The sequence below is a fragment of the Trichechus manatus genome, unplaced genomic scaffold, assembly GCF_000243295.1.
Source record: "Trichechus manatus latirostris isolate Lorelei unplaced genomic scaffold, TriManLat1.0 scaffold00015, whole genome shotgun sequence".
In the NCBI taxonomy this organism is placed as follows: domain Eukaryota; kingdom Metazoa; phylum Chordata; class Mammalia; order Sirenia; family Trichechidae; genus Trichechus; species Trichechus manatus.
Genome location: NW_004443951.1, coordinates 12,434,731 through 12,460,189, shown reverse-complemented (window position 1 = coordinate 12,460,189; position 25,459 = coordinate 12,434,731). Strand labels below are relative to the sequence as shown.

The 25,459-nt window shown below is 53.1% G+C and overlaps 1 protein-coding gene across 9 annotated transcripts in view; it reads right to left on the bottom strand.

Moving 5' to 3' along the window:
- The window catches only part of SLC6A9 (solute carrier family 6 member 9), a 37,842-nt gene that overhangs the window by 5,587 nt on the left and 6,796 nt on the right, over nucleotides 1-25,459 (bottom strand). For 2 of the 9 annotated variants that reach the window (XM_004371822.1, XM_023726997.1), the window contains exons 2-8: nucleotides 24,231-24,346; nucleotides 10,924-11,080; nucleotides 10,163-10,294; nucleotides 9,505-9,775; nucleotides 782-914; nucleotides 492-626; nucleotides 295-398 (exon numbers count right to left, since the gene is read on the bottom strand). In XM_004371822.1, the coding sequence (XP_004371879.1) occupies nucleotides 295-398; nucleotides 492-626; nucleotides 782-914; nucleotides 9,505-9,775; nucleotides 10,163-10,294; nucleotides 10,924-11,080; nucleotides 24,231-24,260 (962 nt within the window). In that variant the 5' untranslated portion in view covers nucleotides 24,261-24,346. Of the gene's footprint in view, nucleotides 1-294; nucleotides 399-491; nucleotides 627-781; nucleotides 915-9,504; nucleotides 9,776-10,162; nucleotides 10,295-10,923; nucleotides 11,081-11,770; nucleotides 11,852-12,237; nucleotides 12,265-14,536; nucleotides 14,546-18,011; nucleotides 18,296-24,230; nucleotides 24,347-25,459 lie in introns of those variants that run through there. The other 7 variants (XM_004371823.1, XM_023727000.1, XM_004371819.1 and 4 more) reach the window with 6 other exon arrangements.

Genomic DNA, 25,459 nt, shown 5'->3' with positions numbered 1-25,459 from the left:
TTTCTGGTGTGTTCTGGGCCTTTTTAAGTGAGCCTGAGGCTCTTGAGTCCTTAAAGACCTCTGGGGTGTCATTGACCTCATCCCTCTTCTCTCTCCTGCCAAAGCTTCTCTCTCCATTCTCCAGTGACTCAATCCAGACCCAGCATTCCCAGAACTTCAAGGCATGAGTGGAAAGGGGAGGGCCCTGGCGGGCCAGGAGGCTGCACTGAAGCCTGGTGGGTCTGGGGAGCCAGTGTCCGGCTGTGGCCAGCGCAGGGAATGGGGCAGTCACAGGGCTGGCAGGGAGAGCCTTACCGGTAACAGTTGTTGTGGAACTTGTTGTAGGACGCCATGGTGATAAGCCCTCCCCAGGCACAGCCCAGCGAGTAGAAGATCTGGGAGGCAGCATCCCCCCACACCTGCAGGGAGAGATGGGCGGCCAGGAGCTGTGGTCAGAGGCGACACCACCCTGGCTCCTCCCTGTCCCCTTCTAGGCCCCCTCCACATCCCACCTTAGCCTCCAGGATCTTGTCCCATTGTGGGGTCAAGTAGTACATGATGCCCGCGAAGGCTCCTTCCAGGGTCACACCACGGACGAACAGGATAGTCAGCACCACATAGGGGAACGTGGCCGTAAAGTATACCACCTGGGTGCAAGACGGGTGACTTGACTTCTCTGGGCTCTTCCCAACCCTGGGTGCCACCTCCCTGGCCCCCTTCACCACCACCCTTCCCACAATGCCAGATAGGGGAGGCAAGATCTTTCTGGTGGGCACAGACCCTGTGGGGGAGGGGTACTTGCTTTCCCTGAAGACTTGACCCCTCGGATGAGGCAGAGGAAGACAACCACCCAGGAGACACCGAGGCAGCCGAGGAGGGGCAAGCGCACCTCCCCAAGGTTCCCGATGTCATCTGACAGCTTTAGCACGTACAGCCTGGGGAGGGGAAGACTGTCATTGAGGGCCAGCCCCCATCACCCAGTAACAGATTCCTAAGGCCCAGGGTCCAGCCCAGCAGCTCCCTCCTTTTTTACGAGGTTCCAGCAGCCAGCTGGCGTGAGATGGGACCCATGACGGGGCCCCAGCTGGCCCGGTCACCTCTGTCTGCTGCAGCCCCTGGGGAGCCTGACAGAAGTCTACTGCTCTGCAGCCTCCCAGCCATCCTCAGGGCCTTCTGGGGCCACACCCTGACCCCGGCCAGCCTCCTCAGCCCCTGGGGTGAGGAAGTCTCCCTGCCCCTGCTCGGGCCCACCACCAGTCCCTTGCCAGTGATACCTTCTCCTCCAGGCATCACCTCCTCCAGGAAGCCTTCCGTGAGCATTTCACCCACACTAGTCTCCTCCATCTCCAGTGAACAGAGGGAGACAGCAGAATGCCTGGGCTGGATCCCAAATTCCCCCACTATTTGTGGCTCTATATGGCACCGTATGTCACGCCTGCCATGCTCTTTCATCAACCTGCTGTTCATTGAGCACCTACTATGTACCAGGACCTGAGCTAGGTGCTGGCATACACCTAGTCCTGGATGAGGTACTGTCCTGACCCCCAGGGAAGAGGCCCCAGGAAAGGACGCAGGACGGCTCTCCAAAACTGCTGTAATGTGAGGAGGGTGTAGAGATCCCCTGGGAGGGGCACAGCTAGAAGGCCTCCCAGAAGGCCTGAGGCTTGAGCTAAGGTTTGAGGAATGGGTAGAAGGTGGATGAAGAGTGGAAGGGCATGCTAGCTGAAGGAAACAGTAGACAATGGGGCAGGGTCATGAAACAGCATGGCCCAGTCTAGACATATGGCTGGAATGGAGGGTGGGTGAGGCTGGACAGACAGAAAGGGATCAGATTATAAAAAGCCATGAAGTCAAGGCTGAGAAGTTTAAACTTTATCCTGAGGGCAATGGGGAGCCTCTGAATGGTTTAAGCCCGGGGTGACAAGATCGGGATTGCGATTTTATAAGAGAACCTGCAGTCTCTCCTTGGCTCAAAACTGCGCTGGCTCCCATCCCATCCCACTGAAAAGCCAAAGCCTTACAGTGGCTACACGTCCCACTGCCCCCTGCCCTGCCACCTCTCTGATCTTCTCTCCTCCTACTCTCCCCTTCACCCACTGCTCCAGCTGCACTAGCCTCCTTCTGTTCCTTAAATATGCCGAGCGTGCTCCCACCTCAGGGCCTTTGCACTTGCTGTTCCCCCTGTCTGGAGTGCTTGGTTTAATGATGTGCCACGCCACTTGAAATTCCTAATACATTTTGAACAAGAGGCCCTATAATTTCATTTTGCACCGGGGCTCACAAATTATGTAGCAAGTCCTGTCCACGTGGCTCGTTCCCTGACTTCCCTCAGGTCTTTACTCAGTGTCCTCTTCTCAGAGGGGCCTCTACTTAAAATTGCAGCCCCTCCTCTCCACTCAGCCCTGCACGCCCTACTCCCTTCTGCTGTATTCTCTTCCACAGTGCCTGTCTCCTCCTACCACACTGCAGCGTTTACCTACTTATTTTGTTTGTCATCTGTCCTCCATGAGAGTAGGAGTTTTTGTCTGTTTTGCTCATAGCTGTATCCTCCAGCTCTTTGCACAGTGCTCAGTAAATTTTGTTGAATGAATGAATGAACATTGTAGTAAATGGACTGGAAGGTGAAAAGGGGATGGGAAGAAGTTGGAGGGAGACCAGTTTGGTTGTCCACGCTACAAATGATGAGGAAGAGACAATCTCTTGAGCCTCAGTTTCCTCATCTGTAAAATGGGGATAATCACACCAGCCTGAGGATAATTTGTAGGTAAAATTAAGTCAATACAAGCTCCCTTCTTTGCCTGCTTACAGCTAGGACCTCTCTGCATGGCTCCCATTCATAGGCTGTCCTCTATATTTTGCTGTCTTTCCATCTTTTTTTTTCTAAATCAGTTCTCAAAACCCATGGCAACATTCTTAATACCCTGTGATAGGACATTACTCTGGGCCGTTATGGAATAATGTCACCAGTCCTGAAATTTGGTGCTTGCTTGGCCAGCCTGCCTGACAGTGGACTTGCAAGCAGGCACCTTGGTCTGTCTCTCCTCAGCCTCAGATCTTCTGCCCTGCACATCAAGGACTCCAGAGGGCGCTGTCCAACATCTCCCTGTCCCTGTCCAACACCTGCTAAGCCAAAAAAAAAAAGAAAAAAAAAACTTGTTGCCATTGAGTCGATTCCAACTCATAGTGACCCTATAGGACAGAGCATAACTGCCCCATAGGGTTTCCAAAGAGTAGCTGGTGAATTTAAACTGCCAACATTTTGGTCAGCAGCCGAGCTCTTAACCACTGCACCACCAGGGCTTCCAATACCTGCTTGTTGTTGTTGTTAGATGCCGTCGAGTCAGTTCCGACTCAAAGTGACCCTATGTATAACAGAATGAAACACTGCCCGATCTTGCGCCATCCTCACAATCATTTTTATGCTTGAGCCCATTGTGGCAGCCACTGTGTCAACCCATCTCATTGAGGGTCTTCCTCTCTTTCACTGACCCTCTGCTTTACCAAGCATGATGTCCTTTTCCAGGGACTGGTCTCTCCCGAAAACATGTCCAAAGTATGTGAGACACAGATTCGCTATCCTTGCCTCTAAGGAGCATCCTGGCTATACTTCTTCCAAGACAGCTTTGTTTGTTCTTTTGGCAGTCCATCGTAGTATATTCAATATTCTTTGCCAATACCATAATTCAAAGGCATCAATTCTTCTTTGGTCTTCCTTATTCATTGTCCAGCTTTCGCATGCATATGAGGTGATTTAAAACACCATGGCTTGGGTCAGGCGCACCTTAGTCTTCAACGTGACATCTTTGCTTTTTAACACTTTAAAGAGGTCTTTTGCAGCAGATTTTCCCAATGCGATACATTGTTTGATTTCTTGACTGCTGCTTCCATGGGCACTGATCGTGGATCCAAGTAAAATGAAATTCTTGACAACTTCAATCTTTTCTCCGTTTATCGCGATGTTGCTTATTGGTCCAGTTGTGAGGATTTTTGTTTTCTTTATGTTGAGGTGTAATCCATACTGAAGGCTGTGGTCTTTGATCTTCATCGGTAAGTGCTTCAAGTCCTCCTCACTTTCAGCAAGCAAGGTTGTGTCATCTGCATGACATAGATTGTTAATGAGTCTTCCTCCAGTCCCGATGCCACGTTCTTCTTCATATAGTCCAGTTTCTCAGATTACTTGCTCAGCATACAGAGTGAATAAGTATGGTGAAAGGATACAACCCTGACGCACATCCTTCTTGATTTTAAACCATGCGGTATCCCCTTGCTCTGTTCAGACGACTGCCTCTTTTTCCATGTCTGGTTCCGCATGAGCACAATTAAGTGTTCTGGTATTCCTATTCTTTGTGGTGTTATCCATAATTTGTTATGATCCACAGAGTCGAATGCCTTTGCATAGGCAATGAAACACCTGCTAGTGGCTGTTTATTCAACAGTCTCCAGAGCCAGGCCCTGGGCTGCATCCTCTCCAGGTTCTTAGTTCACTGGGGAGACTGACAGATAAAGGATGGCGCAAGTTCAGGAGCTGTGGGTCCACAGAGGTAAGGCTCCTGGTCCCCTTCATCAGTGCTTTCCAACCTTTTCTCCTTCAGGGCACACTTAGAAAAAGGTATTTGTTGTTCTGTTGGGGTAAATAAGGGAGCCCTGGTGATAGTGCTCAGCTGCTAATCAAAAGGTCAATGGTTCAAACCCGCCAGCCATTCCACAGGAAAATGATGTGGCAGTCTGCTTCAGTAAAGATTTACAGCCTTGGAAACTCTATAGGGCAGTTCTACTCTGTCCTACAGAGTCGCTATGACTATGAGTCAGAATTGACTTGAAGGCAGTGTGTTTTGGGGTAAATAGACAAAGCCTCTCATAGCTGAAGGCAACTGGGCTGGGGGGCTCTGGGATGCCCAGGCCCCGCCCTACTGGGCACACCTATTTGGAGGAGCATGTCAGTGTTGGGAAGCGCTGCCCTCCAGAATAGCCCACAGGGTTTCCTACTGCTGCTACTCAAAGTTGCTACTCAGAGTCGCTTTACCTCAAGTATCAGCATTCAATGTAAAGAAACTATTTCTTTTTCAAAGGACTGTGTGAGTGTGTTTTACTTTGTCTAATTATACATGTTAAACTGGTAGTGTTATATATATATATATATATATGTATATATATATATATATATATATATAATTATTTCAAGAGTACAGCATTATAATACTAGGGATTAAGTAGTCTGGCAGGCTAACCTGGGAACCAAATAAAGAATTCTACTTTTATTTTTATAGGATATATTTACTTTTTTGTTTTTGGACCATTTGTTTTCGACATCAAACAATTAACCTAAGAACTTTTAGAACCCAACATATTTATAAGTTGGCTGTTTACTACATGACATCTCTGAAATTATTTTATGTTATTTTTTATTTCTCCATATAAATATCTTATTTTCCCAAGCATGGTATATGCCTTGAGAAAATAACCCCCTATTCTACTTCTTTGCATCTCCAGCAGTGCCTATCATTGTACTTACTGAGTACCTGTCACTGTTCTTTGTGATTTATGTTGCATTATATCATTTCAATGAGATAATGCAATGAGATAGGTATTGTAAACTCTCCCCATTTAACAGATGATACAACTGAGACTTAGGTTTGGTGACTTCCCAAGGCCAGATGGCTGGTAAGTGGCAGAGCCAGGATTTGAGTGAGGTCTTTGTGACAACAGAGTTGTCCATGTGTTTAGCCACCATGAAGACACTGGGGGTGGGCATGCTGGGATCTGAGACCCACTGAGTGGTGGGTGCTGTGCTGGGTACCACAGGGGCTGTGGAGGTGAGACTGGCATAGTCATGAGTTTAAGGCCTAGTATCAGAAATAAGACCAGTACACAGATGACTATAAAATGAGGCTGTGGAGGGGGTGGTGAGGGAGAAGGAAGAGAAGGACCATAGGTCAGAAGGGTGAGGAAGAGGCAGACAGGTTCAGAAGTTTGTCCTTTGAGCTCCTCTTGCTTTAGACAATTCACACAATATTTCTTTTGACTTGCTTTCCTTGTTTGTAAAATGGGAATATTTTATAATACCTGCCTAAGCTACCTAACAGGGTTAGTGTTAGGGGTTCAAATAAGATCATGCATCTTTCCAAAGGCACACTGGAGAGCAGGGACCAGGAGCACCTACAGAGTATCACAAGTTTAATTCACAACCAGCACGCTAGGCGCAGCGGGAAGAACTCAGGCTTAGAGCCAGATGGCCCGGGTACATACATACCCTGGGCCAGCTCCTTAACCTCTCTGAGCGTCAGTCTTTGAATCTGAAAACTAGAGATAATAATGTCTGCTGAGACAACATGGCTGGCACATAGTAGGTACCCAAGAAATGGGAGCGCTCTCTCCCCTCCCTTCCTTGCTGAAGCCAGTTTGGGCAGCGATCTTAACGGTCATTTTCATGGTTCTCCAGGAGAGGGCAGCAGGGGGCCGTCCTGCCTGGGACAGCCGGCAACAACTCGTTGGGCAGGCCGGGTTCCAGCTGAGGCTGAGTAGAATTCAACCGGCCTCGCCTTTGAGGGCTTTTCCCCTCCAGAACCCAATTTAAGTGAGCAAGTTTGTTCCCAACAGGCTGTGTAGTCTCTATCCACAGGTAACAAGAGCCTGGTCCAACCTCTCCACAGTCAGAGAAACCGAATGGGCCCTAAGTGGCAGACTGCTCTGTTAGCTCTGTTTCGATTGGCAGGTGTCCAAGCTCTGACCCTGAGTCCTTCCCGGACACCGCACTTCCAGAAGTCACCCTGGCCTGCCCCTCTGGCTGCACAAGGGACTTGGTTGCTCTGGGTCCGCTTTAGGGGGTGCCCTGATTTCACTGGATAAAATCTCCTGAGATCTTTGCCCTGGGTAACTCCACAGGGTTGGGGATCCCTGACAGACGGCCCCTGGAGCAAGGGCTGCTAGAACATCTAGGATGTGCGGGCAGGCTTTGTGGTTCTGGGAGCTTCTGGGAAGGCTCATCCCAGTCTAGGTCAAGTTGCCCACTCCACACCATGCCTCAGATGGAGTAAAATACCTAATAGGGCCATTATTTGCTTAGTTCTCCCATTTGACGTGAGCTTCATGAGGTCAGTGTCTGTCTGTGTCTTACTCCCTGCTCTGTCTCTGCTCTGAGTACGGCGTCTGGTACCTAGAAAGGATCTTCCAGCGACTGAGTGACTGAGTCTGCCTAGGACTAATCTTGCCTGTCCTCTCACTGTGAGGCAGCAGCTCTGTTTCATTTATACTGTAAACCGCAAGGGTAGTGACCATGTCTTACCCATCTTTGAGTGTCTGTAGCTCAGCACAGAAGCTGGCACAGGGAAGCTGGGCCCTTCCGGGTCTGGGCTCTCAGAGCTGGGCTTGTTGTTGTTGTTAGGTGCCATCGAGTCGGTTCCGACTCATAGCGACCCTGTGGACAATGGAACGAAACACTGCCTGGTCCTGCACTATCTGCACAATTGTTGCTATGTTTGAGCCCACTGCTGCTGTGTCAATCCATCTCATTAAGGGTCTTCCTCTTTTTCGCTGGCTCTCTACTTCACCAAGCATGATGACCATCTCCAGGGACTGGTCCCTCCAGATAACATGTCCAAAGTACGTGAGACAAAGTCTCACCATCCTCACTTCCAAGGAGCATTCCAGCTGTACTTCTTCTAAGACAGATTTGTTTGTTCTTCTGGCAGTCCATGAAGAACAAAGAATATTCTTCACCAACACCACAATTCAAATGCATCAATTCTTCTTTGGTCTTCCTTATTCATTGTCCAGCTTTCACATACATATGAGGTGACTGAAAATACCACGGCTTGGGTCAGGCACACCTTAGTCCTCAAGGTGACATTTTGCTTAGAAGATATCAACTCGCTATGACCTGTGGGAGGGAGCCCTCGAGGTGCAATGGTTAAGAGCTCAGTTGCTAACCAAAAGCTTGGTGGTTCAAACCTACTCAGTGGCTCCATGGGATAAAGACCTGACGATCTGTTCCCATAAAGATTACCAAAACAAAACAAGACAAAAAACCAAACCCATTGCTATTGAGTTGATCCCAACTCACAGCAACCCTACAGGACAGAATAGAACTGCCCCATAGATTTCCAAGGCTGTAATCTTCACGGAAGCAGACTCCCACATCTTTCTCCAGCAAAGCAGCTGGTGGGTTCAAACTGCTGACCTTTTGGTGAGCAGCTGAGTGCTTTAAGCACTGTACCACTAGGGCCCCTGTGGGACAATTCTATTCTGTCACATGGGGTCACTGAGTTGAAATCAACCCAATGGGACCTAACAACAACAACATGACTTACAGGACTTGTACATCTCACCAATGGCTCTCCGTCACTTAGTGGAGTCTGTCAAGCCCGTAGCCTTGGCTTTGGAAGCCCTGCACCATATGGTGCCTGACAGCTTCTTCTGTCTTATTACTCCGTGTCCCACCTGTCCCCACCCCCAGTTTGCTACCTTCTGGCCTCTGCTCACCTGCTCCTGTCCCTCCCAATCCCCTTTACAACCTCCCTCTCTCCTCCTCTGGGAAGATTTCTTGACCACCTCCTCTTGCCCCCATCCCCTTAGAACTGACCACTACCCCCTTTGTGCTCCACCCATCCCTGCACATATCTGCACTGAAGCACTTGTCTGCTAATCTGATCACTGTCTCCCCACTGGACTGGGAGCTCCTCAGGGCAGGGGCTCTAGGTTATTCATACCCCTAATGGGCACAGAGGGCTTGGAATATGGCAGGCATCTGCATGTTTTTGGAATGAACGAACAAGACCTACCCACCACACCCAAAGCCCCGTGCCCATGCCTGGGCCCTACACACAAGCTGCTGTCTGGTTCCCCAACAGGACATGAGGAATTTCCTCTAGGATCTCCTGCTGTCCTCTCACACCTACTCAGTTGGGACAGGTTGTTCTAGAGCACCTCTAGAAACAGCTTCCCTTCAGCTGGTCTCTTTGGCATGACTGAGAAAGGTGGAGCCAGGCTATCTTTCCTAAGCACAGTTTGATCACAACACCCTTGGGCCCGGGAAACTCCATGGCTCCTTCTGTCCTGCAGCATTAAATCTAAGCTTAATTCCTGTAAGTTCTCTAAGTAGGCAGGTGTCCTTTTCTATGTCACCTCACGGCCCATGAATTTGCCCCACACCTGTTACTCTCAACAGAGCAGGCTCCTCTCGGTCTGTGGACCAGCCTTGGCTCACCTGGGCCCCAGTGCCTTTGCTCATGCTGCTCTTCTCTCCAGGATGCCATCCCTCTTTCTCCCTGAGCCTCCTCCACAGACTTGCCTGATTTCCGGAGCCCTCCCTCACTGCTGGTCTGTAAGTACTCACCAACTCAACACTCCGTCTTCCATTGCTCTCTGGCATGTTAGCCACTTTGAAACCAGGCTGTAAACTCCTTATACCCCTCCACCCACCTCTACTCCCTCCATGCCCAGTGGAGGGCAGTCTGCTGATGGCTGCCTGAAGCAGAGAGGCTGAGGGTTGGCACCAAGTCCCCTCCCTCCAGGCCGTGGGTGCCTCACCTCCAGTACTCCTCGCTTGGGCTGGTCCTCTGGAAGGTGTGGTTGAGCAGGTGGGAGAGGTTGCTGGGCAGAGAGGCAGGCCGGGAGCCATTGGTGAGGTTGGTGGCATCCAGCACACCGGCGCAGTCGGGAGTGTTCCAGGGGTTATTGCAGTAGGCCCAGGGCAGTACGTGCGTCATGGATGAGAAGAAGTAGTAGAAGGCGATGCAGATGACCACGTTGTAGTAGATGCCAATGTATGTAGACACCACCATCATGCCGTAGCCCACGCCTGGGGGAAGGGAGGGGCACCATCAGGGTACTTTTGGGGTGGGTGTAGGAGAGGGTAGCCTCATACCTTTAGCCGGAAGGAGGTGCAGTTAACAATTTCTAAGGACCCAAGGGGTAGGCTTTGATGGAGGGCCACGGAAGGGATAGGTCACGGCCTTGGCAGGGGCGAGCTGGGGTGCAGAGGGGTTTTGTGTATACACGTGGTGAGAGGAGAGGGTGGAAGCCAAGTAAACATGGATCCGAGCATGTATCGATGGACTTGGCCATTGATGTGGGGCTTGGGGTCATCACCAGGACTCCACAGGGGTCGGCAGTGTTTGTATAGACGGGTGGGTGGGCAGGCCCCCCACAGGCGTGTGTGTGAGTGAGTGCTCTGCCCAGGCCTCACCTTTGAACATGGGGCTTATCCTCCAGACTCCCAGGCAGCCCTGGCTTGCAAACTGGCCGAAGGAGAGCTCCATGAAGAAGAGAGGGATCCCGCAGAATATCAGCATGATGAAGTAGGGGAACATGAAGGCGCCTGGTGGGCAGGGAGACGTCTGGCTCAGGGGTGGATTTGGGGGATCCCACCCTGGGCTTCCTGCTCAGAACCCAACAGCAAAACCTTCGTTATTGGATGGGACCTGAGGAAGTGTGTGCCAGGCATTGAGCAGGAGACTGGGTCCCAGGCACAGTGCCCCTAGCCTGTCTTTGAACTTGACAGAGGCTCCCAGGAAGTCTGCTCTGAGCAGAACCCAGCCCCTCTCTCAGCTTTCAGAGAGGAGCCACCCTGTTCTGTGTAGGATTTGATGGTTTAGCCAAGCAATTTCACAAACAAAAGTTGCTGGGATCCTCAATCCCAGAACCATTTATAAGATTGTTGAAACACGGTGGGATAAAAAGTGGACCCCAGGAGGGGGTGCTCTTTTCCACCTCTCCTCTCAAGCGAGCAGGCTGGCAGGGCCAGGCCCAAACAGCAGACCACCAGGGGCTGGGGGCAGTCTGTGCCTTAGGCAAAGGGTACCTAAGCCAGGGAGGGAGGTGAAGGAGATCAGGGCCAGAGGTCAGGCTCTGTCTGCAGTAGGGTCTGTGCTAGGGAGAGGGTGATCCAGGTCCTGCTGGGTGGGCTTTACCCAAGTGGGTGGTCCCTGCCCTGTGCCCACTGGGTACCTCCCCCGTTGCGATAGCAGAGGTATGGGAAGCGCCAGACATTGCCCAGGCCCACGGCATAGCCCACGCTCGTCAGTACAAACTCGATCTGGTTGCCCCAGTTGCCCCGTTTGAGGTTCTGGTCCCTCTTGGTGGCCTCGCTGGGCACAGCACCATTCTGTGGGGACAGGAGAGAAGCTACCATCAGCAAGGCATTTGTGCTCCCGCACCTGACCCTCTGGGCCGCCCCAGCAGGGGCACTGTGGACCCTCCAAGCCCCCAACCCCTCTCTGGGCTTCCCCTCTGCTGGCAGGAGCCACAGGCAGCCCTGGCAGAGGAGGGCAGTGGGAAAGAGCAGCTGCCAGAGGGTGCCAAGCGGGGCCTCCATCACCAGCCCCCAGCCTACTGTGCCAGGTACACCACCCCCACCTGAGGAGCTGCTGCCAACCTCTGAGAGGGGGACACTGAGGAGGGAAATAGAGCTCAGAGCCCCCCAGCCCCAGTTCCTCTGAGCTTTCCCTTTCCCCTGTGGGTAAGGATCTGGGAGCAGCTGAGCCTCATACCAAGCAGCCAAGTCAGGCTGGGCACAAAGGGGCCTGTGTCCAGACAGCCCCCCCACCCACCGCCTACCACATCACCAGGCTGAGCACGCTGCCCGCGGGCAGGCGGCTGGGTTGGGGATGCTAGGCCCCTCCCCCAGCCTAAGGCTCCTTCCCGGGGGTCTGGGGGCACAGGGTGGGCTAGGCTGTGGGAGGAAGGAAAGGTGAGAGCCACTGAGCTGGGTCATTCCTGGGGAAAGCATTCTGGGACTCAGAATGGGAGAGTCTGTACTGTCCAGGGCAGGGGAGAGGGCCCTGGGGAGGCTGACCGGGGCCATGGCTAGGGGGTGCTGGGCCATGACCTTCAGGAGACCGGAGCTGGAGACACCATGCCAGACCTTGAGGACAGACTGTTAGGGGAAACACCCTGGAAAAGGTGGCAGGGAGAAGGGTCCCTCTGAGCTGAGAGAGGGTGGACTGCAAAGGAAGGGGCTCCATGGTTGGGAGGGGCTGATGAGGGGATTTGCTCCAAGGAAGGATGCTGGGTCTGCTGGTGTGGGGTAGGGGGCACTTTTGGACCCCTAACCCCACAGTTGGAACGAGCTCTGCAAGTCCCCCTGAAGGTGTGATTGTGCCCCTTCCCCTTGCCACACCCCTCCCCCTTCCCATGGTGAACAGGAAATCAAGCCGGGGCCAGAGGAGACTCGTTAAGGAGACACAGGGACCCTGAGAGTCACCAGCAGAGAAACACAGATAGTCCTTGAGTCGCAGAGACAGCCTTGCAGTGAGGGACTACTCTCCTGAGAGAAACAGACAGCAGTCCCTGAAGGATACCCTGTACAGAAAGGGGACCTGATGGCCTCTGAGAGACAACGATGAAGTGACGCAGACCCTCAGCTGGAAAGAGACATATTCAAGAACAATAGGCACTGGCCAATAAGCTAAGCAGCCTGGTGCCTTGAAATGCTGTAGACCCTGACACTGACAGAGGGCCCCAGTGCCTTCTGGAAAGGCCCATTTGGGAAAGCAGACACAGGAGTCGCCAGCGCTGGTAGAGGCCCCAGCCTTGTTCCCCTTGCTCCCGTGGTGGGTACGTGTTGGCCCCTATGGGCTTGCACACCATGGGCATGGCAGTATAGACACCCTTGTGGGGCAAATATCCTGCACAGGCAATCCAGCATTGCTGCCGAGCAGACGCGGTCCCTCACACCCTTCTGGGAGGTTTGGGAGCACAGCTCCAGGAACGGTGGGGTCTCCTTCAAGAAGTACACGGAGAAGAATGGCAAGCTGAACCAATCTGCATTCATGCAACGGCACAGATTCACTGACACCTACTACGTGCCCAGCCCTGCACCAGACATTGGGTATGAAGTAATCAACAAAACAGTCACTACCCATTCCAAGCTTGAAGTCTAGTGGGAGAGCAAGCCATCAATGAAATACACAAACACACCATTTTTATATGCAATTTCATTGTGATCACACAGGGGAATCGCTCAAAGTCAGAAGAGTATAGAAGGAGGACAGAGGGAGTGGGTGTGAGCAGAGTGAGGTCAAGGAAGGCCTCCCGGGTGAAGGGGCTTAAAGGCTTGAGCAGACTCGGCTCTGGGAGAGAGACTCATGGCCCGAGGTGCCTCTGTGATGTGCTCCTACAGATCTCTGCCTGGCGTCTGACTGACTCCTAGGACCTCCTTTGGGACAGGCATAGCAATACCACAGAGTCATGGGGCCATGTTTTCGGAGGGTGTGTGGCCTGCTTGGGGTGGTTTATCTGTTCCCAAATAAATTCCAGACATATAGGGCTCCTATATGTTGACCAGGAAGAAGTACAGCCAGAGTGCTCCTTAGAAGCAAGAATGGCGAGACTCTGTACCACGTACTTTGAACATGTTATCAGGAGGGACAGTCCCTGGAGAAGGACATCATTCTTGATAAAGTAGAGGGTCAGCAAAAAAGAGGAAGACCCTCAACAAGATGGACTGACACAGTGGCTGCAATGATGGGTTCAAACATAGCAACAATTGTGAAGATGGCGCAGGACCGGGCAGTGTTTCGTTCTGATGTACATAGGATTGCTATGAGCTGGAACCAACTTGATGGCACCTAACAATAACAACATGTTGACTGAGGAGCCCTCATGTTGCAGTGGTTAAAGCACTCGGCTGCTAACCAAAAGGTCGGTAGTTCGAACCACCAGCTGTTCCTTGGCAGAAAGATGTGGCAGTCTGCTCCCGTAAAGATTACAGCCCAGGAAACGCTATGGGGCAGTTCTATTCTGTTCTACAGGGTCGCTAAGAGTTGGAATCGACTCGATGGCAATGGGTTTAGTTTTTGGTTTCTATGTTGACCCTACAATAACTGTTTTATTCCACCCAAGGCTTGTTTACTTAGGGGCACAATGGGGGATTGTGGCAGCCACAGCGGATGTGGGTGGGGTCACAGAGCAGCAGTTACAGCTGTAAAGGAACAACCGGCTGTCCAGGCTGGCCCCATGGGCAGGATGAGGGCAAGACCCCTTGCAGAGACCAAGGGCCTACCTAGGCTTGAGCTTTGAGGTCTCTCTCATGGCCCCCCAGCAGCAGGAGGGACAGACCCCTCCCCCACAACTGAGGGCAGGGGGACCAGACGTGGATTTCTGAGGCCTGCTCCTTCCCTGGCATGGAGCGGAACAGGGAGGGTGGTGGTGCCCCCAGCCACGTGCCACAGGCAGCCGCCTGACAGCCCTCAGGAGCCAGCCCGCTGCCCGTTTAATGAGCAGCACACCGCTGAGCCGTGAGCTAACCAGTTCAGCCATGCAGGCTGGCACATGGGATGCCAGAGCCCCTAGTACAGTGGTCTGGACCTGGGGGCTGGGAACTGGGCTCTGGCAGGAAGTTACTGACACTAGGGGTCCACCATGTGTAGGAGCTAGAGGTCAGTGAAATCATGCCCTACGAGTGGGGCAAGATGCTGTCAGCAGAAGCAGTACCTATCTTCTCCTGGCCATGAACCTCAGCTCCATGGTACCTCGGCTGGTTGGACGCTGCTGTGGTAATGTCACATGTCCTAGGCCTCTGACTTTAATTCTCGGGCAATCTAGATTCAGTCAGCTGGGCTGGGCAAGGCTGAGCTCGCAGTGGAGAGCAGAGCAAGCCTACCTTTCTCCAGAGGTAAACTGGAGGGAAGGAGCAGAAATGCTCCCTCTGTGGGGTTTTCCGAGTCCTCTTTTGCCCTTCCTTTTCCAGCTCTCCTTGGGGGAACACCTCCACTTCTCTGGGGTGACTCAGTCCACTGCTGGCAAGCCTTTTTGAATGCTGCATAGCTTTTTCTTCTCCTCGCATAATCTTTCCTATTCCAAACCTCTCGTTTTCCTGTGGGTGGGTGGCTGTGTCACTGATATTAACTGTCCCGACGGTGGTCATCGGCTCCAAGGTGCCCACAAAAGAACCCCTTTGTGCTCAAGGTCTGACCCAGACTCGCAGCCTGTCTGCCTAACTCGGCTCAGCCCTGCGGACTGGCTGTGCTCCAGGCTTCTCCTGCCCATCACCCAGAGCCCACAGTCTGCCCCTCACAGCTCTCCCTCCCTTCCTTGCTCACACCTCGGTGAAGAATTAAACCCTAATGTCACGTTTCTCCTCTGGGTTGGCCTGTCTGTGCCCTTCCACCCCTTCCGGAGGCTGAGTGGCTACTTCCAGGACAAAGCCACCTCCATGGGCACAATGGGTGATCTCCAGGACAGGGGCTGTCCTGCCCTGCACCCAAGCTCTCCCAGTCTGCACAGAATGGAGGCCTTGGAGCCTCCCTTCCACGGTGAGGTAGGTGAGTTGGCTGATCATCCTTCATGACCTCTCCTGCTCCTGCCACACACACAATAAGACCCTCAGATGCCCCCTTACCCTTAGAACCCATCACTGATTAAAGAGACACCAAGGCAGCAGTGTCCATCGCTGTACAAGGACTGTAGTCTTTCTTGGGTTAACAACTCCCCCACCCTCTGCCCCTGCCCAGCTGGGTGAGCCACACTGAGCAGTCACTTATGTAAGCGCTTTACATAGCCCTCTGTCCCGGCCTATTCACTACACTGGATGGGATCCTGGAATTAAGGCTGATCAGCGTTGAGGGTAGAATCCGAATCTCCCACTATCCCTCACTGGCAGAGACAGGACCCTGTGCTGGGGGTTAGAACCCTGGGTTCTAGAGCCTGCTCCTCCAGTGACCCCGAGAGGGTCACTTCCACTCTCAGTGTACTTATCTACGAAATCAGGCGATAGACTAGATAACCGCAGTAGATTTGCTGATATTCTGTAGTTCTGCCTCGCCTAGATTTTTGCTATTTTTGACTCTCCCTTGTATTTTCCATTAGTTCCTGTCAGCTTTCTAGATTACTTTTTAAAAATGGTTTTACTGTTTTTTTTTCTGATTATAGAAGTATTATAAGCATATTGCAAAAAAAAAACAAAAAACAAAAAACTGGAAAATACGAAAAGCGTAAAGAAGAACAAAGCTGCAAAGCCCACTCCCAGAGGTACCCATCGATACCATGATGGTGTACTCTCTCCTTTCTTGCAGTCTCATAGAGACAGCCCAGATTTCTACCCTGGCCAGTGGTTCCCGCCCCTCTTAGATCAGCGCCCACAAGATATTTTTGTGAATTGTGAGCTCCCTCCTCCTGCAATTGGTGGACACTGAGGATTCCTGGAGCTGCCCTGGCTGGGCCAGCCCCACTGGGATCCAGCAGCCTCTTGTTTAGGACTCTCCAGCCCCAGGGTTTGCTCATGGGATGAAGTCCCATCCAAAACAAACTTTTATGGAGGAGAGCGGGCAAGACCCCACATCTCAGACTGCCTGTAGGCCAAATCCAGATCACTGGCAGCTTTCTCTGAGTCCCAGTGGGGAATTCAGGCAGAACAGCCATTACAGTAAATTACTGCTGCCTCAGAAGACCCCATCACATCCCACCTCGCACCCCTTGGTTCTTGTTCCCCCAAGTTCTTTCCCATTAGTTCAGGGACCAGGCTGGCCCTTAGGTAGCACGTGCCCTGCAAGGACAGAGCCTGGTGCCCTTCACCTTCTTCACAACACTGAGTGGGGCCAGAGACACCCAGCAGAGGCTCTGATTTCTGGCCTCAGTATCCAGACATGAGGCAGGGTCAGGGGCCAGAGATTAAGAAATGGGAAAATATACCCGGGTGTAAGCAACATGCAGAGGGAATCAGTGCGTCCTGTGCAAACAGTTTGCTCTTGACTGCTAACCTAAAGGTTGGTGGTTCAAACCCACCGACCAACACCATGGAAGAAAGGCCTGGTGATCTTCTTCTGTAAAGATTACAGCCAAGAAAACCCTATGGAGCAGCTTTAATCTGTTACATATAGGGTTGCTATGAGTGGGCATCCATTCTACAGCAACTTTTTTTTTTTTTTTCCTCAAGAAGAACCTCAGAGCAACCTCTGGGCACTTCTCAGGACTCCAGGTACCTGCAGGAACCCAGGTCTTCATATAGCAGGTAAAAGAGCAAGAACATGCCCTGTACTGTTTTGTCACAGAGCCCTGATTGGCAGACAATGACCTGCCAATATTCTGTACAACAGACAGAAGACTGGCACTCCCAGTCACACCAGGCTCTCTGCTCCAGGCCCTAGGGGGAAGTGATGGAGGAGACCAGGTGGGCTATGCCCATCCCCTCACCTTCAGCCCTGGAGGAGCTGAGCAGCCTGGGAGACTGGAGGGAGCAGCCCTGCCCTCGCGCTGGGGCAGCTGTGAGCGGCCTCCACCCCAGTCAGTTGGCAGTGGGCTGCCACTTTGGTTTCTGACCCAAGCAATCCTAAGGTATGAAGGTAGCCCCACATAATGCTTCTCCAAAACCCAACCCACATCTCCCCAGAGTACATTCCTTCTCTTGCCTTCTGAAGGTCAAGTCAGGATGCACCACTGGGAGAGGGGCTTTCCTGGTCCCCTCACCCTCACTGCCATAAGCCACATTGTACCCTTGTGCCCGACATCCCTGCCCATCTCCCAGCTTCCAGGGATGAGGGCACCCGGGCTCACACCCCACTGGGTACTCGCCCTGGAGGCTGGTGAACATCCGGCGGGGTCTCTTTCCTCCCCACTCAGACTCTTGCCCCATCCCCTTCCCCCACACCTCACTCCCGAGTCCATGTACACGGTCCCCTGCCCCGTCACCGGTCCCCTGCCCCCTCACCCACTCTCCCCATAGGAGTAACTGCCGTGGCACAGACAATGAGGCTGTATTGATCAGTACAATTCCTGGGCACCTCCGGCCCGTCTCCCCGGGAGCTAGGACAATGCAGCTTTGATACACAGAGCAGATTCTCAGCAGGTCGTTGGGCTGGGGGAGCCCTCACACCCCCACTCTCCTCCTCCCTCGCCCCCACCACACAGCCAACTCTTCCTGCACTCCTTTGCACAGTTGCAACTTTCTGGGTCACTTTTGCTAGTGTCTGTCTCGCTCTCTGGCTGTGACTGCCCCTCCCTGGCACAGACCATTTGGCCCTTCTCCCCACCCCCAGCCCCAGCCTCCATGCCCTCCTGGCACCAGGGAGGGGGCTGTGACCTTATGGAAGGTGACTGACCTGCTCTGGGGAGGCTGGGGCCATGGGTCCACCCGCTGAGGCCATCCCAGGGCGAGTACTCAGAGCTCGCGTGTCTCCGCAGCTCATTCACACCTCTGCCAGCTCCAGCAACACTGACGCATCCCCTGCCTCTTCCGCTGGCTGCCGGGCTGGGCAGCGTCAATTACTTTCACCTCATCTCCTCCCGAAGCTCTGCCTCCCCCTTCCTCTTGCCCTCCCGCTCCGGCCAGTCCCCGTGCTCCGTGCTCCGGAGCTAGTGAGTGGCGTGGGGTTTGTTGTGTTTTGTTCCCAGCAAGTTACTGGAACAAAAAACACACACACATGCTCACAACCACAGAGCAAGGCAGGGCGAGAGCGGGAGAGTGAGAGGGGCGGGCAGGCGCCCCTCCTGGAGCTGGGCCTCAGGGCCTGGCTGCAGTCTGAGGCCACAGGCCTGGCACTTAGTAGGTTCTTAGTATGGTGGTGGAACGCTGAAAGAGTGATGGGCACTAGAGACGGCCACGGGGCAGGAAGTTGGAGAGCACAGTCCACAGGTCACTCCAAAGCATCTCAACACCACTTGAAGTGGTGTGGACTGCGGAGGTTGGGTCCTGAGGCTGTTCTTTCCTCCCTGCAGCTGGGGACCCTCAACCAGCCAAGTAGATGGGAGTCTTCACAGGAGCATGTGACTGACCATACAAGAAAGCTCTGGCTCTAGTGAGCTGAGCTGTCACCTGTCAGAAGAAAGATGGTGTTAGTCAAGAGGGTGGTCATCACAGAGTGCAGACAAAGGGGGCAGGCACCGACTAAGAACGCATGGGGATTTGTACAGTGTTTGCCCAGAATCTGAAATGCTAGGGATTCCCTGAGTGTACAAATGGTTAATGTACTCGGCTGCTAACTGAAAGGTTGGCAGTTCAAGCCCGCCCAGAGGAGCCTTGAAAGGAAGGTTTGGTGATCTACTTAGAAAAATAAGCCAAGAAAACCTTATGGAGCACAGTTCTACTCTGACACACATGGGGTTGCCATGAGTCACAGTCAACTCAACGGCAACTGGTCTGGGAGTGTGTGCTGTGTCAACCAGGTACAGTTCAGCAGTCGCCACCATGACTAGGGTGAGCTGTCACTCAGATCCATCCCTATCCCTCTTCTCTGAGGCCACAGTCACTGGTCAGTCCCCAGAAGATCCTGACACACCATGAACCCATAGACAAGAAGGTAGGCATGAGTGTTCTGGTAAGGGAAGGTACAGCTCCCTTTGAAAACTGGTAAGTTGGCAGAGGGCCTGGTACATGGTAGGATCTTAGTAAACATCCATTGAATGGAGGCATGCATGAATTTGGGTGTAAAGGTTCGCTTTTCTGAGTTTGGTAAGTATGGTAACCCCATAGGAAACAGGGCAGGATAACATTAAAACAACAACAACAAAACCCCACTGAATTTATGTTAATGGTGGTAGAATAATTCGGAAAAGGATAGTGATAATGGTTGCAAAGCATGAAGAATGTAATCAATGTCACTGAATAATACATGTAAAAATTGTGGAATTAGCAAATATTTTGTTATGTATATTTTTACCATAATTTTTAAAAAAAAAAGGGTGGGCACAGGCTTTAGAATCACACCGGCCTGCCCATTTTTCTCTATATATGACCTCAGGCAAGTCACTTAACACCTGTGGTCTCAGATTCTTCACATCTAAAATGGAGATAATATTCATCACTTGTTGACTCTTGTGAGCATTAATAATAACAGCCATAGATAACACATAGTAGCACTTATTACAAGCACTTGGGTGCTGTCCTAAGTACTTTACATATATTAACTTATTTAGCGCCCTCAACAGCCCCACAAGGTAGATGGTTGAGGGGTAGATGGGGATCAACTTTGGCTCAGGCAAGTCTCCTAAGGACGGCCCCAGGCCCCACTGACTGCCGCTCACTAGACCAGCCTCAAGCAGGCTGTTCCCCAGACACGCTCCCCTGACTTCCTGCAGACACAGACTGAGGGCCAAGGCCCTGGCTGGGCCACTGGCTCCAGGAAGACCCAGTCACCCATGATGCCCAAATGCTCACTTCCACTCAGGGTGGGCTCTGGGCTCTGGATGCCCTGGCCTGGGCTGGGTGCCCAGAACAGGCAGCCCTGGCTGGACAGCTTTCCCTGGCTCTGGCCATGGGGACAGGAGGCGGCAGCAGCCCAGCTGAGCCCTGGCCGTAATGAGGCCTCATTAGCGGGATCCAGCTGCTCCAGCCCCACTTAGGGAGGCCGACTCCCCCAGTCCTCGCCTCTGACTTTTCTTAATAAGAGTGGGCACACTTCCAGAGGGGCAAGGAGTCTTGGGGCTTTGCTGTCCCCTGTGACTCTGGAGGGAAGGTCCCGCTGGGCTAGGACTTCAAAGTGCTGGGAATGGGGGAAGGTGAGGGCACAGGACTGAGTAGGTGGGCTCAGGAAGGGTGGGAAGGCTAGAATGGGAAGGCAAGTGACGGGAGGGGAGGGGAGGACAGGGTCCTGGGGCCAGAGAGGAAGTCTGAGGAAGGTTGAGCCCTACCTCTGGATCTGACACTGCCAGTTGTACACCTAGGATCAGTGGAGGCTCACTGCTCAGGCTCTCCTGGCTAGACAAGCACCTCCTCTGTGCTAGCACTCTATGCTAGGCCACCGCATGCCAGGCCTTGAGCTAGGAGAGTGCCTACTGTGTATCAAACTCTGTGCTAGGAAAGCACCACTGTGTGCCAAGGCTGTGCCAGAATTCCCACTGTATGCCAGGACCTGTGTTAGGAGAGTGCCCACCATATGCCAGGACCTGTGTTAGAAGAGTGCCCACTGTGTACCAGGCCTAAGCTAGGAGAGCACCCACTGTGTGTCAGGACCTGTGTTGAGACAGTGCTTACTCTGTGCCAAGCCCAATGCTGGGAGAGCTCAACTGTGTACCAGACGCTGTGTGTCAGTCTCATGCCAAGTGAGCCCCTGTGGTATTCTAGGTCCTGCACTAGGTGAATGTCCCACATATGCCAAATTCTATGCTAGGCGAGGACCCAATGTATGCCAAGCCCCGAGTGGGGTGAACACCCATTGTTTGTCTGGAACTGTGCTAGAGGAGTGCCCAATGTGTGCTGAGTTTGTACTAGTTGAACACTTGCCACATGCCAAGACTTGTGCTAGATGACTGCCCAGTGAGTTACAGGCCCTCTACCAAGGGAGTGCCCCCATGTCTGCCAAACCCTATGCTTGGTGAGCTCCCAATATGTGCTTAGCTTATACTAGCTGAGCACTTGCCACATGCCAAGACTTGGGCTGGGTGAGCACCCACTGCGCACTACGTCCTGTGATGGATGCTGCAGACAAGAGGTATCCAAGCCCTCATGTCAAAGCACAACAGAACAGGTAAGGGTGGGGCAGCCCGAGGCGCCCTGTGATAGATTCAGATGCTCTGGCACCCAGAGCCGTAGCCCGGGTGACTGCTCTTATTCATCATGAGGCCATGAAGCAGAAGTGGCACCAGTGGCAGAAGAAACAAGTGTGCTCAGAGACATGGAACGGTTAAAGAGGCTCACAGGCTCACCCTGACTGGCCAAGACCTGGTCTGAGTGGGCATAAGGGAAGGGACTGAGTTGGCCAGTCTGTGGACTTGAACTTGGTGGTAAGACCATGGGGTTAAAGTAGAGTCAGTGGGGGCTGTCGTGTCTCCTGTCCTGGTCTCCTCTCCTCCAGCTCCCCTGTCCTCTGAGACCCCAGGCAGCCCCACCCCACACATGTACAGAAGCACTAGGTCTCCAAGGAAGAACCACTTCACCCCACCCCCGATGCCCCTAAGCATCCAAGCTGCTCCCATAAGCTCAGAGGCACCCTGGCCAGCTGGGTTCTCGCATGGCCCTGTCCTAGGAGCTGCTGAGGCATGAGGGAGGCAGCTGAGCTGGCCTGGCAGAGACCATCTGGACTTCGAGTGGGGGGAGGGAGCACATGCAGCCAGCATGTGGGCCTGGGCACGTGCTGGGAAGTGGCTCCCTCCTCCATGGGGCACCTGCTCCAGAGCCCAGCGGAGGCTCTAAGGATGACACAGGATGTCTGTCAACAATGAAGAGACCTGAGGGGCCCATGTTCTCATACCCAAACCTGGGGCAGAGGGATGGAAGTGAGGACCCCATGGTTAGGGGCCAGTTGCCCACTCCCCATACACGGGGCACAAACAGGGCACCAGAGTTACAGAGACCAGGGGAGGCCCAAGTGCCATTGGGCTTACAGGAATGACCCTCAACATCCTCTCTTCTGACCTCCCATAGCATCCAGAAAAGGGGACTGTCCAAAACGAGCTTCCCTAGCCACTTTCCCTTATGAAAACACAACCACCCAATACAATACCTACTCAGCTGCCCATAGCGCTTGGCAGGGGCCACCCAGCGCACCTCAGAGTCTGCATCCTAGAGACTAGCCCTGAATAGAGGCAGCTTCAGCTCCACACTGGGGCCCGAGAGTAGAGTAGCCCAAGGTCATTAGCAGAACTGAAAAGGAGGCAGGAATAGACTCTCCAAGCAACCGAGGGGAGTGCCCATGGGACAGATGCTATGAGCCTCAAGCTCAGAAACCACGGGCAGAAGCCAAAGGGCAGAGGGCACAGAGGAAACCGAGCTCCAGCTATCTTTAGGCACATCCTGGTGCTGGGAACGGGAGTCCCAAGGCAGTATTCCCGTCCACAGACGGGCTGGCCAGCGGAGCACAGGGACCAGGAAGCTCACTCAGGCAGGGCTGCTGGGACGTTGCGATCCCAGCTCTCCACACTGCCACATAGGCCCCATCTCTCTCTTGCCCACCAGAGGGCTTTTTAGGTTTCATAGGGCCTAGAGTGTCTATGGAAATAAGGGGCAGAACCATGCCACCTGCCCGACTATAGGCCCATGGCAATTCCAAGGCTTCTCCCAGGAAGGTGAAGCCAGTTTTGGGTTCTATCACAGGCTTTTCAAGTGTTCAGGTCAGGCACATCCACCTGTGCCCATTTCTGAGCCCCCAGACTTCAGGTTGGCTCAGGACTACTTTAGGAAGCTTGATTCATTCAGGTTCATCCAAGCAGAAGTCGGGATGTAAAGGCCCAGACAGAGCAGGCCTGGGGGACTGGGTGAGGGGTTGGCTGCTGGAAGTTCAGAGTAGGGCTGGAGAGAGGATCCTGAGAGCCTGGAGCAGAACTGCCCATCTCCCTCCCTCAAACCATTCCTTGGGCCCAGGTACTTTGAGTCCCAGAAATGTTTGGTGAGAGATAGGGCTTGTTTGGGGAGGGTTCAGCAGAGACCCCAGGCTAATCAATCTTTAAGTGAAAAAGAAAAGCAACAGAAGGAATTGCCACAGGGGAGGACAAAGCTGAGGGAGGGGTCACACTCGGTCTGGGCTTCCTTCCTTCACAGCTGACCAGTCTAGCTTGTCCTGGAGGCAACATCCCAAGAGAAGAAATACAACCACTCCCTCTTGGGATAGGGTCTGGCATCTTTTTCCTGGTTGTGCTTCCTGTGAGGACCCTGCTCCATTCATCAGTGAGGCTTGCTCCTTTGAGCCCTTACCAGGCCCTGCCCTTGCCCTCCTCAGAGTTAAGAACTCATGTTTCTCGCTAGGCCTCACCACCACCCCTCCTGGGCTCCGAGCAGAGGACAAAGGAAGGCCATGGCTTGCGGAAGGTGGAAGAGGGAGATTTTCTGAGAGGCCTCAGGAGAGGATTCACAACGACATGGTATCTGTCTCTCATCAAATCCGAATGTTACTTTTTCTGAGTGAGAAGGAAATGGAGAAGTAGAGAAAAGCCAGGCTGGGTCTGAGGAAACCCTTGATCAGCCCCCGTTGAACACTCCCTGTGGTAAACCACTGGGGAGGGGTGGGTGCCAACGTGCCAGCCACGGGACAGCACCAGGGGTTCTACCGTCCTCCCTGCAGGACAAACCACGTCCTTCCCTCCAGAGCATCTCCAGTGACAGGGATGGCGGAGCGTGCCTCCAGCCTCCCAGCATGCCTTTGTGTCTCTGTGGCAGAACCTGTCCTGCTGTGGGCTTGGAGCTGCAGCTCCGTCTAACCTGCTGGGTGAGGGGCTGCCCTGCCAGGGAGGCTGGGACAGCCTGAGCAGTCAGGAGCCCTGGCAGTGCCAGACCCAGACCTCACGGAGCCCCCTAAGCCCTCCTGTCATGACAAGTGGCTGGCAGAAGGTCCCAGAGGAGGCAGTGCTCATGACCCCCTCCCTCCCTGCAGCCTGGTCTCTGTACTCACCAGCATCCCTTTGGCACCTTTTCCTACCATGGTGGCAGTGGGTTGGGAGCTCTGGAGTCCTGGACAACAATTATAGGCTCTCCTTCCAGCACCTTTCAGATCACAGACCTCAGGAGCTGCAGAGAGAGCAAAGTGAGGTGAGGAGCTAGCATGGGAAGGCAGAGGCAGGGTGGGTGGCCCGAGGCTCCCCAGCCCTCACCCTCCCGCGCACCAAGCCATTTTCACATCCCGCTCCTTTCTGGATGACCCTCAGATCCAACTCCCTTCTAGCTCTTCTCCCGACCCTTCCCCTGCATCTCTTGGTTTCCAGGCTTTCCTGTCCCAATGGGCAAAGGTCTATTTTTGACTCTCCAGATGCCCAATTCTATAAAAGATACAAAATGAACACAGAACTGGGATGGGGTCCAAATCCTTCATCGTCTATGTGAATGGCTTCAACCTTTCCCCTGGAGGGGAGTCAGCGTACTCCCCAGCCTGGCACCCAGTCTGGTCCTTCCCCATCCTGGTGCCTCTTCCTGGTGCCACTGAGTTTGGGTTCTAGGGTATCTGGACTTGTTATTGTGTTACTAACTGGGACCATCAGCTCTGAGCACACCAACCACCCCATGTACAGTCACCTCCCTGCCTTTGCTCAGGCTGTCAACTCTGCCTACAACCAGGTAGAACTCCCTCCTGTTTACCAGATGAAGCTCTACAAAACCCTGAGGACCATGCTGAAATGTCCCCTCTTCCCTGCAGCCTTTCCAGCATTCTCCTCCAACGGAATGAACAAATTGTTTCCTCCTCTGTGTTTTGCGCAGACTTCTACTAGTGTCCTTATCATATTATATTAGACTGATTTGCTTATGTTTGTCAACTATGAGTCAGTGTGTTCCCTGAGAGCTTGGGACTGTGTTGCATCTACCCCTTTGTGCCCAGGGCCTAGCACGGTGCTGGACTTCCAGGAAGTGTTGGTTGAATTGAAATGAAGGGAAATGGGCAAGCCTGAGGCATAAAACGAGGGGTCTGGGTCAGCCAGGGATGTTGTAGGAAGCATCTGAGAGGCAATGTGCAGCTGGCGAGCTAGAAGGACCAAGCTGTACAGCCATGCTGCTATCTATAGGTTTAATAAGAACAGGGGCAGATGGAAGAGGGTTTTTTTTTTTTTTTTAATATTTTATTGTACTTCAGGTGAAGGCTTACAGAACAGATACTTTCTCATGTAACAGTAACACACATGCTGTTTTATG